This window comes from Hermetia illucens, chromosome 2 (assembly GCF_905115235.1).
Source record: "Hermetia illucens chromosome 2, iHerIll2.2.curated.20191125, whole genome shotgun sequence".
Taxonomy (NCBI): Eukaryota; Metazoa; Arthropoda; class Insecta; order Diptera; family Stratiomyidae; genus Hermetia; species Hermetia illucens.
In genome coordinates this window covers 95108106-95122113 of record NC_051850.1, presented here as the reverse complement: position 1 = coordinate 95122113, position 14008 = coordinate 95108106, and the positions used below count along the sequence as shown (strand labels likewise).

Genomic DNA, 14008 nt, shown 5'->3' with positions numbered 1-14008 from the left:
ACTTAATGGAAAATAGGTGGCCCACATCGTGCAACCATTTTCCCTTGCATATCTCGTTCGGATTGATGTCAATGGCGTAAAAATTAGAGATGGGTAGGTATCTTAAGGTATAATATCACATTACCTTCACCGCGCGATTCAAACATTACCTAACATCACTGCATTGCCTAGCACCACTACATTATCTTTACCGAAGTGATGATGATGTTACTTCTGTTTAACAATGTGATATCGCATTACGAACCTATACCACTCTTCGTAGTACAAGATGTGAACTGCCGAGCCGATGACTACGCCGAGTATCGCCCGTGAATCTATTGTTATAATTTAATCGCCTGTTTGTTTGGCTAGCTTTGGCTGACTTTGGGAAGGATTTGGGTTGGCTTCGGCCGGTTAGGGCTAGGAAATAATTTCCGGTGTATGTCAATTCTTGGCCGAAAGTAGTTAATTCGTGATATTATCGTTTGGTAATCAATGTTGGCTGCTAATTAATGTGTGGATGGCATTGGTCTCCATAATATTTTTTAGTACAAGTTGCGACTGTCAATGCCGGCTATCGGTTTCTTTTTCTCGGCTGGCTTTGATGTGAAAAGATGATTTGGGTTTTGTGCATGATTGACAAACTTTTAATTATGCCAAGGAGCAATTCCCAAAAATCGTGACTGTTCTTTGCATGTGAAAATATTGTACTGTCTAATATCTTTTGTTTTTTTTCTTGTCTTGCATGAAAGGATCATTCATGATATTGTAGTCAAATGTAGGGATAAATATGAGAACACTCTATGTAACGAAATCCAATTGGCACTGAAAATTACTAGTACCTCGTGCAGGAAGATTCATAGCAACCCAACCGAGGAAATAAGAGTACCACTTACCAGGAAGTCCAAGCTGAGAATCATCAGATTACATGGCATGGAAATTAAACGAGAAACTAAGGTTGAATATTTGGGCGTGGACCAAAAATTAATCCGTAAGGAATCGTACATATGTCAGAAAGCTACAAGAAGCCAATTGGTTGGTCCACAGCAGGGAAGAAATGACAATGAATCCGAAAAATATGATACTAGATATATACTACGATCAAACTAAAAAATGAAACGAACGATTAAGAACATTTGCTGGGCAAATTTTACAGTAGCCGAATAGTCCAAGGTGCTCATTCATTCACAAGATTGTTTGAAGTTCACCAGGAAAGCTCTTCATCATAGTCAGAATATTCACTGGTTATTGTAGTTGAAACTATCACCTGGTGAATCTAGGGATGTTTGCATACTCTTCTCCGAGGAGAATGATGAAATCTCATATTGTACATATTCTGTTCGAAGTAGGTTAATGCACCTTGGAAAATACTTCATACCAAATTGACATACTGAAACTGCTAGCAGAAGGGAGCATTTTAAAATTTTTGTCCATTCTAGGGTTGACCGACGTACTGTAGTTAAAAGGTATACTATAAAGGGGCACGGTTAAACTTCTTTTGCCACTACTATTATTACTACTACCTCCTGTTTATAACGAGGGATCAGTTGAGACACTGTTCCCGGTTGTATGAAATGCTGTAGGTTCAGAAAGGATCCATTCTAGGGCTGCATCCATGTAACTTTTCATAAAATAGTCTGTTAAGGCCCGACATGGCAGAAGAAGCACACCTGATTGGCTATGCAGAAGAAGATTCAAAAGTACCTACATGTAAATGAGTGAGGTGAGATAAGCCTAACGCTTTCGATTCAGTTCGTCAGCGACATCTTAGTCAGGGTTCGGTAAAAAAAGCTGCGATACAAAAATACGCGATATACAGTCAAAGAGCGGCGTAGCTCATCGGAAACTTAACTGCACAGGAAGGTGGGGTAGGATTCATCACTAAGTCACGCAGAACGAAACCATGTTGCACATCACTGCCAAGTTCTTCTTCTCACAAAGAGGATTCAGCTCAGGGCCGGAATTCTCTCACTTCAAGACTTCCTGAGGTAGAAAAGCGAAATAATGCGTCAAAGGGTTCTAGGCGCAGAGGTGTTTAATTGGTAGTTCGGCGGATTACCGTTGCGGGGGTCGAATACGTAAATGCGTAAACACCTTCATTCATCTTATTTACAAAGAAAAGCTCTTCGAAAATCGAATCAAAGCATCATTTTTCTTGGTTTATGATAAGAATCTCTTGGTAGCTATAGCTTGAGAGTCTTCCAGCCACGCGTTTCAAAACGGTAATTGTAGAGCCGATACGAAGAATGAGGAATATGTATAATAGCTTTTAGTAACAAAACTCTGGAATATTTTAGTGAGTGAAAGAAATCAACATGGACTTACTATTATTTGCCATACAGCCCAGAGGAAGACATTTTCTCATATGCCAATTTGGCTTGACTTTATTTAGTAATTTAAATAGGAGATGCGTACGTATACTGTCACCTGCGTACTCATACGTATTTTACACTAGATAGTGTAAAAGTTACTTCTTTTCAGCAAAACTGATTTTAGCTATTTACACTAGGAGCTGACTATAATTTTCATTTAATGAGAATTCTGTAGATACTATAGATACAGATAGACTGAAAGTCTGATTGAATATTGTCAACTGACTATTACAACAAAAATCTTTCCAGATATTTGCATCGCCCAGAATAAGTTTCAACTTTGAAACGTTTGACTAACATGTATGTTACAAATTGCGGACATTAAAATGAAAATTGTGCTTTCAAACTTTGAAACTATATAAATTCTCAAAACCATGCTACAAAAGGACACTGAAACAAATAACAACACACGTAGTAACGTAACTTCAACTCAGAACTTGTTGTCAACAAACTTCAACAAACTTGAACTTTGAACTGATAACTGAAACGTTTTTTTAAACTCAGGCTCGAACAAACTGATATAATTCGGGAACTTAAACTTTCTGTTATCCAATCAAAAATTTTCGTCAAATGAGCTCTACGTAAGTTTTGCAAATGCATGCGAATTTCGAAAACTTCAAATCAACGCAAACAAGAACTTTCATTTCAAGTTTTCCTTTCCCACCAGGAAATGTGCAGGTGTTCGTGGTTTGAGGTACTTTAAATGCCTTTTGTTTCTTCTTTAGTTCTCACTTTTCGAAAGAAACCTTAAGTTTTCTGGTGGGGACCAAATTAACACTATGCCAATTCAAGCTAGAACTTTGGAAGAACGGAACCAATAAAAACAACAAAACCAACGAAAACAAGGAACGTTTCTGGTAATTTTCTTACCACAGGTGATAATTTTGTGAAGATGTGAAAATATTTCGTACTATACAACTGTCTTGTTGGATTTTAGATAGTGCATCGAATTATTGATAATTCCACGAGGGGTGCGTTATATCTAAGCTTTGGTTTTGGGATATGTAAATCAGTGCTTTTGGGAGCAAAAAAGGAAATTTTCAAATAAAATACTTATTATTCAAATGGAAATAAACTGAGCCCAAAATTTTCTAATTAGCAATAATTTTCAAGAGATTTTACGCTAAAAGATGTTTATTAAAGCTTCTGGAGCTACATTTGGGTTCAGTAAAGAAAACTTTTTTCTTTCAAAGATACTTACGTCTAGATGGAGAACGCTTCTCTGTGCCAGACAAGCTCATTGCACGTCCTAATTCGCCTCTGACGGCTTTGAGAGATTTTAGGATTTCATCCGGATCACGACGAGCAACTGAGGACCGGCGGCGATCGCGCACGTAATTCGCTGGCGGGGGCATTGGCTCCTCTTCCTTATTTTCTTCACGATCCTGAAACGAAGATCGTCTTGAACCTGGCAATGATCTTGAAAAATCTTTTCCCAGCTGATAGACTTCAACTTCCAGCGTCTCGGATTGTGAGGATCCTCTCCGCGACCCTGCAATCCAGGCATGATCAGGGTGAAGTAGAGATGTTCCGTCCCCTATTGAATCCACGTCGTCTGATATTGATCGCTGTATACTGTAATCACTGCGTCGTATCAACCGCGTTACATCGCCTCCAATGGAACCTCGAGGTGATACACTAGGCGACTTTGATATACTAGTTGCTCGAAGACCTTTAGGGTCCTCTAGCCGGCACCAAATTGCGCGATCTTCGAGGAAAGCTTTCTGCAGCTCGACATTACATTCACCCAGGAAAATTGACTCGGTGTGAGGAACAAGGTCCCAGAGTTGGATTTCGATAAACCTATCCATCAGATTGTCAGCAGTTATATGAGCAAATGTTAATGTAGCATTCCAGATAGGATTTTGAGTCGGTGGACTGACTTCCGTTTGTGCTACATTGCCATCACCACTGGAAAAAAAAAAAACAAAAGATTATTTCGATGTTTATCCACGGAATAAGTTAATATTCTGCATTAAATTTATTTACAAGTTCATACAATTAAAGTCTTAATGATATTAAGATTGGGAGGTACGATACTATTTTGTTCAATTAAGTTTGTTTTGTTTCTTTTACCGCTGCAGAGTTATTAGTGCCAAACAGCGTGATCTTCTCAAAAAAATTACAATTTCCCACTGTTTCAATCATTTAATCCCAGATTTGATATCATTTTCGGAAACTACATATCGAGTCGGGTCAGGGGGTCGTAAAGAGCAACTCATTATCCTCCTTAGTTGCTATATCGACAATGCCAAGGCTGGTTAATCGATGTCCGACATTTGTAACGCATTGATCCTAAACTAATAAAGTTCTTCGTGGCAGTCATGGAAGGGTGGCATGCCACCTTATCAGTGCGTAGATCTGAGGGTGCTAATACCTCAGAGCCGATCCGTTTTCGGAGAGGCAGGCATTTTCCAAGAGGATTCGTTGAGTCCATTTTGATTTTGCATAGCACTGAACCCCCTTTGATGACTACTGAATGATGCTAGAGGACCTGATGCTGACGCACATGATGTAGTTAGATGACATCAAGATAGGAATCATAAAGAGTCAGTGTATGTTTTATGTAGCATGGGGAAGGAGATTATACAGTGCTATTCTGGTTAAAATGGAGGATCTTGCGAAATTGATAACCTGCAGATACTATATCTTCAATGAAGTGCCCCGTCGCCTGCACGCCTCTGTGCTAACGAGTTCTTCTTGACATTTCGGTCCTTCGCCGTTAACAAAATTTTACGTGACCTCTTTCGGATGTGTGGGGCAGTATCGAAATACTAAAAAAGAGGAATATCGCGAGAACGTAGCGGAATGAGAAAGCTAAATAAAAAAAAAGTTGAGTTGGACCGCGCTTGGACCGGGGATTTTCGAGAAACGAGTTCTGCGATTGAGAAGGAAAATTCACGACGATCAAATCCTCAACGGATGTTTCTCTTGCGTCAGATATTCATGAAGCATGCCTTTTGGGGTTCCAACCCTTACTTGCGATCCTAAGGACTTAAAAATTGAGGGTTCTCCTTTTAACTTGCGCAAATCCTGAGAGAAGAAAAAAAAATAAATTCCTTCAATGATTTGAATTCTCTCCCTCAGAGCTCTAATCTTGAATTGCAGGAATGAATGTACACATCAATGAATTACTCTATAGTTCAGTCATCAAATGTTTAGGGAAATGTCCTACATTCAGGGAGTAGGCGTGCAATCACGCACATTGTTCTAAAATTTATTTGATGAGATAAGATTGCGTTCGTTCATACACTCTGCGGACAATTCACCTGTTATCGTAGCTCATAATTCTCATGATTTCCTACGAATCATGGTCATATATAATCGTTGGCGCGACAATACAATTGAATCAGAGTTTCGAAGCGTGTTAAAGCACTTCATTCATTTGACTAAGGTGCTCATTCACGGTTGAGTCGTCTGGTATCCGACATCCAGTCACGATACATGCCTCTCTGCTATCAGTGAATTTTGAACCGCGACCTTCAGCTACGAGAGCTCAACGCTCTAACGATTGAACCATGTGGTTGTTAGCCAATTATAATGTTTTGTCACTAAAAAGTCTCACGTTATATTCTGAAGATGGATTTTTTTATTTATAAGTAACCGAGAAACTCTTAACATGAAATTCACCAAAATAAAGCTGGGCGCTTCGGGCATAAAGGTTTTGTGTTCATCTTATGCGAGGAGCTTTCTATGCAGAGTTTCCGATTCATATATAGCTTAAAATACAAAATATTCCTTCATATATTGCCAAACTTTTGGGTATGGGTATGTTCATATCAAAAGACATACTCGTAAATATTATTCTCGTCCTAAACAAATATTGCTTATTACCGCATACTGATGCATACTTATACGTATCTAAATTCGCCGAACGCATCTGAATATTTTCGCTTTACTCCGTGCTGAGAAGCATACACATAGATAATTAAAATGAATACCGCTTGTATTAACGTAAATACATATCCATCTTAATTGGACACTATTTAATTACATAATAGAGTGTGTGATGAGCAACGACCATCGTGTGTGGTTCCTTTGAACACTTTAGTCCCCCAGTGTAATTTTGGGTCCATACCGGAACGGGATAACGCATACAGTGATGACATCATTCTAGGTCGAAGTTAAGCCGGGTCTCCATATATGTACAAGAGTTGTGCAAACTTTTATTCATTAAATAGAGTAATGTGGGATATCAAATGAAAGCTCCCGGTTAGTACTTTCCGAAACCGGTCTTAGTTTTGACATCTGTTGAAAAGGTGGGGGGTGCGGGGGGCCGAAATTGATCATTTTTTTCCCGGACCCGTTTTCAGAAACTACTCAACGAGATTTGTTTCACTTTTTAGGTATTTTGAAACGCCACTCCCCTGTGTGGAGAGTATATGTGGAAAGTAATAATTGACTGCTTTCATTTGATAACCCACATTACCATATTCTCCGGAAAAAAAATGTACACCTCTTTCGCATATATGGGGAACCCTTTTAAACACAGCGTAAAATGATGCTACCCGTTGCATATAAAGCATTTCATAGTCCACATACTCTCACCATAGTGCCGGCCAGTTTGGAGTAAATTTGGAGTAACAGACGCCCAGACAAACATTGAATCGATTTTAATAAGGTTTTGTTTCACACGAAACCCTAAAAAATTTAGAGATCATTTTTTTTGCATATTTGAAAATTGCTGTATTGTCAATTAAAAGGCGAGAGGTTTTCGTGATTAAAAATTCAAAGGAAAATTAAAATGATTATTAATAAATTCTGTTAAAATTAAAACACATTAATATTTTGTGTAGAGTGAAGTCGGAATTAGGAATTTAACAGATGTCAGCTAGAAGGGAAAGAAAAGGTGCTTTGTACAAGCAAATGAATCTCCGTCTCCGTCTCCGTCTAGTCCGTTTGTCCCAGGACAAAGATGAACTAAATGTTGCGAAACCACAAATACTACAGGACAGCTGGATTTCCGATCCCTGCTCGAAGAATGAGAGCTGAAAATCGAAATTGGCGCAGCTGCTATAACCTTAATATTAAGGGGGTCATCCTGTGTGAAGGCGGTTTTATGGCTAAAAATTTTTTGTGAAGAACTGGATAAAGACACAAATACGAATTTTTCAAAATAGATTTATTAATATCTTGAGCGTGCCTAGTAACTTTTCAAACACGATAACATCGTTCGTTATTGAAATATAGAGCAATTTATACACCCATCTCCAAAAAAAAGGTGTTTTCTGCTGCCATGCTAGAGGGCGCTGCGATCATTTTAAAGATAAAAAGTCAACGGTATTTTAACGTACAGACTTAACTACAGTCCGCAAACTAGGATTATTAAAAAATATTAAAAGCTAAATTTTTGGTGGCGTGTTAAAATTTTTTTGTGAATTTTGGTGTTTTTTCAAGGCTTCTTTAATAAAGAAAAAAATGAATGAATGAATGAATCGCAATTATCCTAGTTTGCGGACCGTAGAAATATGTTCTGAATAAGTCGTGAAAATTTCAAAGAATTTCGTTTGATAGATTTTGGGCTACGGTGACAGCCGATTTTCAATATGCAGTTTCGAGAAAAATGCACCGATAAATATGCGCTTTACTGCGGCGAGCGATATAAATCTGACATGTGACTTATCACGTGTTTAACACTATAATTTCCGAACGACCTCGAATATCAAAAAATCACTTTGCCTATATATTCTACACTATATCTAAATACAATTGATGCCAAAAAAATTCGATTCCGTGAATCCGACCCCCTTAAGCTGGGTTTGACGTTAAACAAGTGACTTTTTCTTTTTTTAAATAAAATACTTGTAAAAAGGAGAAGCTACTTGTTAAACTTGAATAACAACCTTACAGGGATGGGGATGGGGAACTATAATTAATTAAGCTGGTCTTGTTAGTACTCTTCTCGGACATGTCATGGGAAAGAATGGTCTTGAAGGGGGACCATAACGACAACTGTGAGAGGACTGGAATTTCTGTGATTTTTATTATCATTGGAGGCACATGGTTTAAAAATAGAGCCTGCTATAAGATTAGTTAGGATTCAACTGATTGGAAACGGGTTCGCCGTTTTAAAATTCATCCTGCTTCGTAGCATAGGTTTTACATGTAGGGTTGTCAGCCTTACCCAACCCCCAACCTGGAGGACCAGTTGGTACATTTTGTCCTGTTTTTAGACGCGGGAGACTCGCCTTCATCCTGCTCCGTCTGCAGTTTTCCATGATGAAAGAACTTCGAATGATCATCACGTGGATAGGGTTTGGCAGTAGAGTTCTTGGCGGGAAAGAATTATATAGTTAGTTTTACCATCAATATCAACAATCTCAACAACATCTGGGTTGGTCGTGGGGAGGTCCTCGGGATGATCATTATTATAAGGCAATTTTCGAGAGGCACTTGGTTTTTGCATGGGAGGAAGGGGATGAAAAGAGGCTAGCTAAGCTTCCACATGCCGATCGTTTCTGAGAGGAAATATTGGCTGGCGCTGCAAACCAACAAAGGTGATTTAGATATGCCGTCACCTGTTGGTCATTTAGCTGCCCTCCCTCTGCATTTAGCGTCCCAGCGAAAGTCAGTATTACTACTTGTTTCATACCTATTCCTTTCATGCCTATTCCTTTCTTCACAGGGCTCCGATTGGACCTCAAATGGTGCTGACAATCTAACTGTTTCTTCAAACCAAGCTGCGTTTCGCATTTGTGCTTCATTAATGGAGCACAATCTAAGAAGGAAACTGTTCTGCTTCAGTTCTTCTGTCTCGTCTTAGTTGGCACCACATCATCTAGCTTCCTGAAACCTGGCTGGATGATAAAATTTTGTATTCCAAATCCTACAAAAGCGGCGCTTAAATCGAGCGGCATTGAGTAGCTCAACTGCCGCACCAATCTCTTTCCCCTCCTTTTCTCCTTATGACTGTGTTGTCCTAAGTATTTTAACGCCCAACGGACGTTTATTTATTATTTCCTACATACTATATATCTGCTATGTCTTAGCTTCTAGCCCTTGTAAGAAGAATTCTTTGACAGATTATTCAAGCTACTTACTATAGTTTACTTTCATTATTTGGTGGGTCATATTCAGTTGGTTATGCAGGTTAGATTGTAACTCAAGCGGCTGCAGCATGTTCATTATTAGATTATTTTTGAATTTAAACAACTTTGAAAATAAGTTGATATGAAAATTTAGGAAAAAAGACTACTTACGTTTTAGGAATCACCCGGACTTTAGCGTACGCTTCTGGAAGAGGCCCATGCCCATATGCGTCATCGCGAGGGGCTAAATCGTCAGCAGCCATTAGAGACACCACCAGCTCGTTCCTTTCACCATGGAACCAGACTTGAAGTTGTACTCTGCCTGTCACTTGCTTTTCTCGTGCAATTTGCTCCTATATGAAGTAAAAACAATCAATAATTATTTTAAAATCGCAGCACTTTTTAATTCTGCAGAAGGAAATCAGGAATTAATTTAGCACCAGTAGTCTTGAAGAAAAAAACTAATTTGAAATATGGGAGCATATAATTCGACAGTGGAACTATCTACGGAAGTTTTGAATAGCACTATAAAAGGAGGGAGGTTGTGAGCACTGAAAAATGTTTTCATTTGCTTGAAACGCTGAACGTCAAGCGATTAATTTACTTTTTAAACACCTGCCCTTTCTAAACTGCATTTCTTTTATAATATTTTACCAATTTCAAATACTCTCTTTACTTTCATTTTTTCAACTGACACCAACATCGAAAGTATTGTACCAACAGCATTTATCGCCTGCTTTTCATGAGCTTACGATTTCAGGAAAATACGGCTTAGATTACATAACATATTTACATGGAACCTACTAGCGGATATTTTGTGCTGCGAATTTCCGTACAAAACTATGTCTGAAATTTAAATATCCTGGCAAAGTGGAGATGATATATTTAATGTAGGAGTGACAACCTTCTATCCATTTATTTCCTTCCCCATGTCGTGCAGGAATGTTACGCTAGACTAAATCCCGCAGGCCATGACATGATTCTATTGGGGTTGACAGTTTGATAGACTTGTAAAGCGTGTTTGCAGATGACTCAGCAATATTCAGTAGTTCTTCTTTAAGAAAATGCCAGTCATTTTATGTCATTTGCCCAACGTCGTAATTGGATCATTCGGGCCGATGATGTAATACTCATTGAAATATATTCATGTGTTCGTAATGTATGTAAACATGGCTCGGAATCCCAGCTCTAGACAGATTTCAAGATGAAGCGATGGAATATAGGAGGAGAGCGAATCACAAAGGACACTAACTAATAGAAATGGCTACCTCCTAGTGGACGAGAATTAAATGTAATCAAAAAATCTTTTCGTAGATCCCAGGTCAACTTTTTTATAATACATACTATATAGATGACCCATGCAAACTTGAAGGGGCCTGCAATTTTTGCAATTTTATATGAATAAATGTTTCCCTTGATTATCATCATATCATATCCCAAATCGAAAATCCTTTCATTAAATTTGGTGTATAATATTAACTGGGTAGTTACATAGGTGTACAATAAAATTTATAGTGGATATAATTGTACGATATCCAAAAGATGAAGTTCCAGCTCTGCGTTCAAGAAGGAGATTGAAATTTATAATTCATCATATGGAGGGAAAATCAATTCCATGGATAATGTGATTACTGAATTAACGCAAGCGATGCAAAGGCAGTTGAGGGAATACCTCAGCGCAGACGGGAGAAAGGGATCATCAAGAGCAGAATTTGGACCTAAATGATAGGTCTACAAGAGAAATAATGTTTTCTTAGATGCACTTGAAAAAGCTCATGAGGCAGTCGTTTATGTACAATTATAAGACGAAGATAGCCGTGATATGATTCTATTGATAACGATTGAAAAGTCAAGCAGCATGATCCACATTCTGCAAGCAGACATGCATAGGAGGGCAGATGGTGCAAGAAAGCAGAAGTAGTCAGCTCTTCTCAGCGAGTAGTACCCAGACAGCTTATCATTGTGATATCCCGAAATATCGGACATTACTGTTATCTCGGTGACAAACACGGTTAATTTGCGAGTGCCGGCGCATGGTCAAGGAAATGCTTCGTTTGCGTTCTTTGTGCGGAAATGAATCAATTTCCGCTTTACGGAATAGGGTTGCCATCTTGCAGGACGAGATTAAAAGCAGAGATTCTCGAGGCACACAAATTTTGGAAATGGTCGCCAGAACAGGACTTATTGGCCTAAATATCGACAGCACTTTGACATCCCGTCGACTTTGTTGCGAGAGCCCTATTCCCGACGCAACCTTTACTAAGGACTCCAGTACATTTCCTTCGAAATGACAAAATTACCTCCTAATTTTCTGACGCCCGGTAAACATCCACTGAGTGAAACATCGGGAAAATCGATGTTGGAAAATTAAACGAAGCTTTTTCATCAGGGGTAAAAGAGGAATAAGGCCCAAGTACATTCAAAAATGAGCCTTATCACCGCAGCCACTCGGTGCCTGATCACCCTGTTCCATGGAAGCAGTGACGAAGGTAGAAATCGTGCAGGCGCTTTTTTCTGTCCACTCCATCCGAGCTAATGCTGTCGATGAGAAGATGAATACTGAGGAGTGCATTTTGACTATAAAGGAACCAGAGGACGCGGTGCTGAAACTTGTATGCAAGTATAAACCGGACTTGCCACTCAACGTATCCAACGCATGTTTGACAGCGGGTGTCATCCCCTCACGCTAGAAGGTTACGAGGCTTGAGCTGCAAGGGCAATTGCGATCCCAAGATCCCGTCGGCGTATTGTTCACTCAGTATAATCGACAGATGCTGTGGGAGACTATTCACCAACACAATGTGGTTGTGCGATTAAGGAACTTGGACCACAAGTGGTGAAATCGGCCTGGGCTACATGTAAGAAACACCTTCAATTCTAAGCTGCTTTTTGCTGCCATTGAGGGACTATTTTAAGGGCCATGCCCTACTCTACGAAACTGCCCGAAATGAAGCACACATCAGGGGTAACTAAGGGATTCATCCTCCGTCCGGATCTTTGGAATGACTTAAACGATAGTCTTCAACGATTCGAGATGCCAGATAAATCGCAGCTGGCCGGATACGTGGATGATGCTGCGGCACTGGTTACGGCATCCAACATTGCCAGTAGGCAGTTGACTTATATGATAAGATGACCAATGACCAATGACAAAGCTTTGTACTGATGAAGGGAGTAAGTTGCTCCCGAAATATATATATACATAATAAAATAAAATTGTAGTTGGGATTAAGCTAATGGTCTATTAATTTTAGACTTAACTACAAACAGAAGGCGATATCTAACAATTTTAGAAAGCTTCAAGTTTTTATCAAGTCGTATTTGTACCGTGCCATCAGATTATTCTGGGCTGAGTAGATAACAAATTTAAAGCTTCGTCCGCATAAGAGCCAGAATGCTGTAGACTTATTGATGACAAGGCAGAAATGACAGTTAATAGGTCACATAATGAGAAAACGTAGTAACTTCCCTATTGATTATGCCATGGAGCCCACTATCCCAGACTGAACGACGATTGGGTTGCCCTAGAAATACGTGTTTTCAACAATAGAGGAGGAGTCCAAGCTGGCAAGTGTGTATATATAAACTCGCATTTAAATTTCGATTTTTTGCCTATCAATCAGGTTGTGCTTGTGGCTCTCAGGTTCAGCCATGTTTTCGTTTCTATGTGGTTTTCCCAGTGATAGAAGATAATCTGGTAAATTAGGATACCTCCCTAAGAAAAGGGGTGGTCCGATTGAAAAGGAGTGGTCCGTGTGAAATTGCAAGCTCAGCATTTCAGATATAAAAAGTTTTGTGTATTCCATATGTGAGAATATATCGTTATACGACAATTTCATTTCTACGTAGCTAGTCAGCTCATTGTGCTATACATGACACCCCCTTTAATTTTTTTGCAATTTAGTAACCCTGCGATACATTTAAGGGGACCTTGCAGCAAAACTCGAATATTTAGTAATATATTGTTATTAACTGTAGGCGTGTGATGGTTTCATGTCAAGACGGGTATAATTTATTCGTGGAACGTGGAAATAGCGTAAGCAATGTCTGCAAGCTGGAAGGAAAAGTCAACACTGAAGCGACAGGTTGGAGTATGAACAACGATTCCTCGACTATAAACACCCACGTTAAAAGTTGAGATCAACCATCGTGCCAAATAGAACGGTGTCAAGTATGCTTCCACTGAACATACTGCGCTTACTGAGTAACGATGCATGGGCCAACATATGTAATTGTGGGAATGATTCTGGTAGATATTTTACCCTGATTACCCTACCAGAGATACCGAACACGTTTACTTTACCAGGCGAAGATCTGAAAGCTCGAGACTGATCTAGGGCTCTCTTAAATGGTGGAAAATCTGGTAAGCTACATTGTGAAATCAGATACAGCGTAGAACGCAGTAGTTGCACCTGCAAAATGTATGTACCAGTGGCTAAAAGAAGTAGAAACTGAATTGTGAGGTCGGAAGTAAACTAATGCAATCCATAAGGCAATGAGAGCTAACTCAAGTAGAATGAACAGTTTACAACCGAACAGTTCCCCGAAGCAATACTAGAACGGTGGTTCTGCGTACGTGTACACTGGTGAGCTGAATCATGTCACCATTCACCATTTCCTCAATTTGGT

General features: G+C 39.3%; 1 protein-coding gene across 5 annotated transcripts in view; it reads right to left on the bottom strand.

Annotated features, from left to right (window-relative positions):
• Positions 1–14008, bottom strand: part of LOC119649762 (regulating synaptic membrane exocytosis protein 1) — a 692290-nt gene that overhangs the window by 58022 nt on the left and 620260 nt on the right. For all 5 annotated transcript variants that reach the window (XM_038052056.1, XM_038052057.1, XM_038052059.1 and 2 more), the window contains 2 exons: positions 9551–9732; positions 3553–4262 (listed from right to left, as the gene is read on the bottom strand). In XM_038052056.1, coding sequence (XP_037907984.1) covers positions 3553–4262; positions 9551–9732 — 892 coding nt within the window. The remainder of the gene's footprint in view (positions 1–3552; positions 4263–9550; positions 9733–14008) is intronic.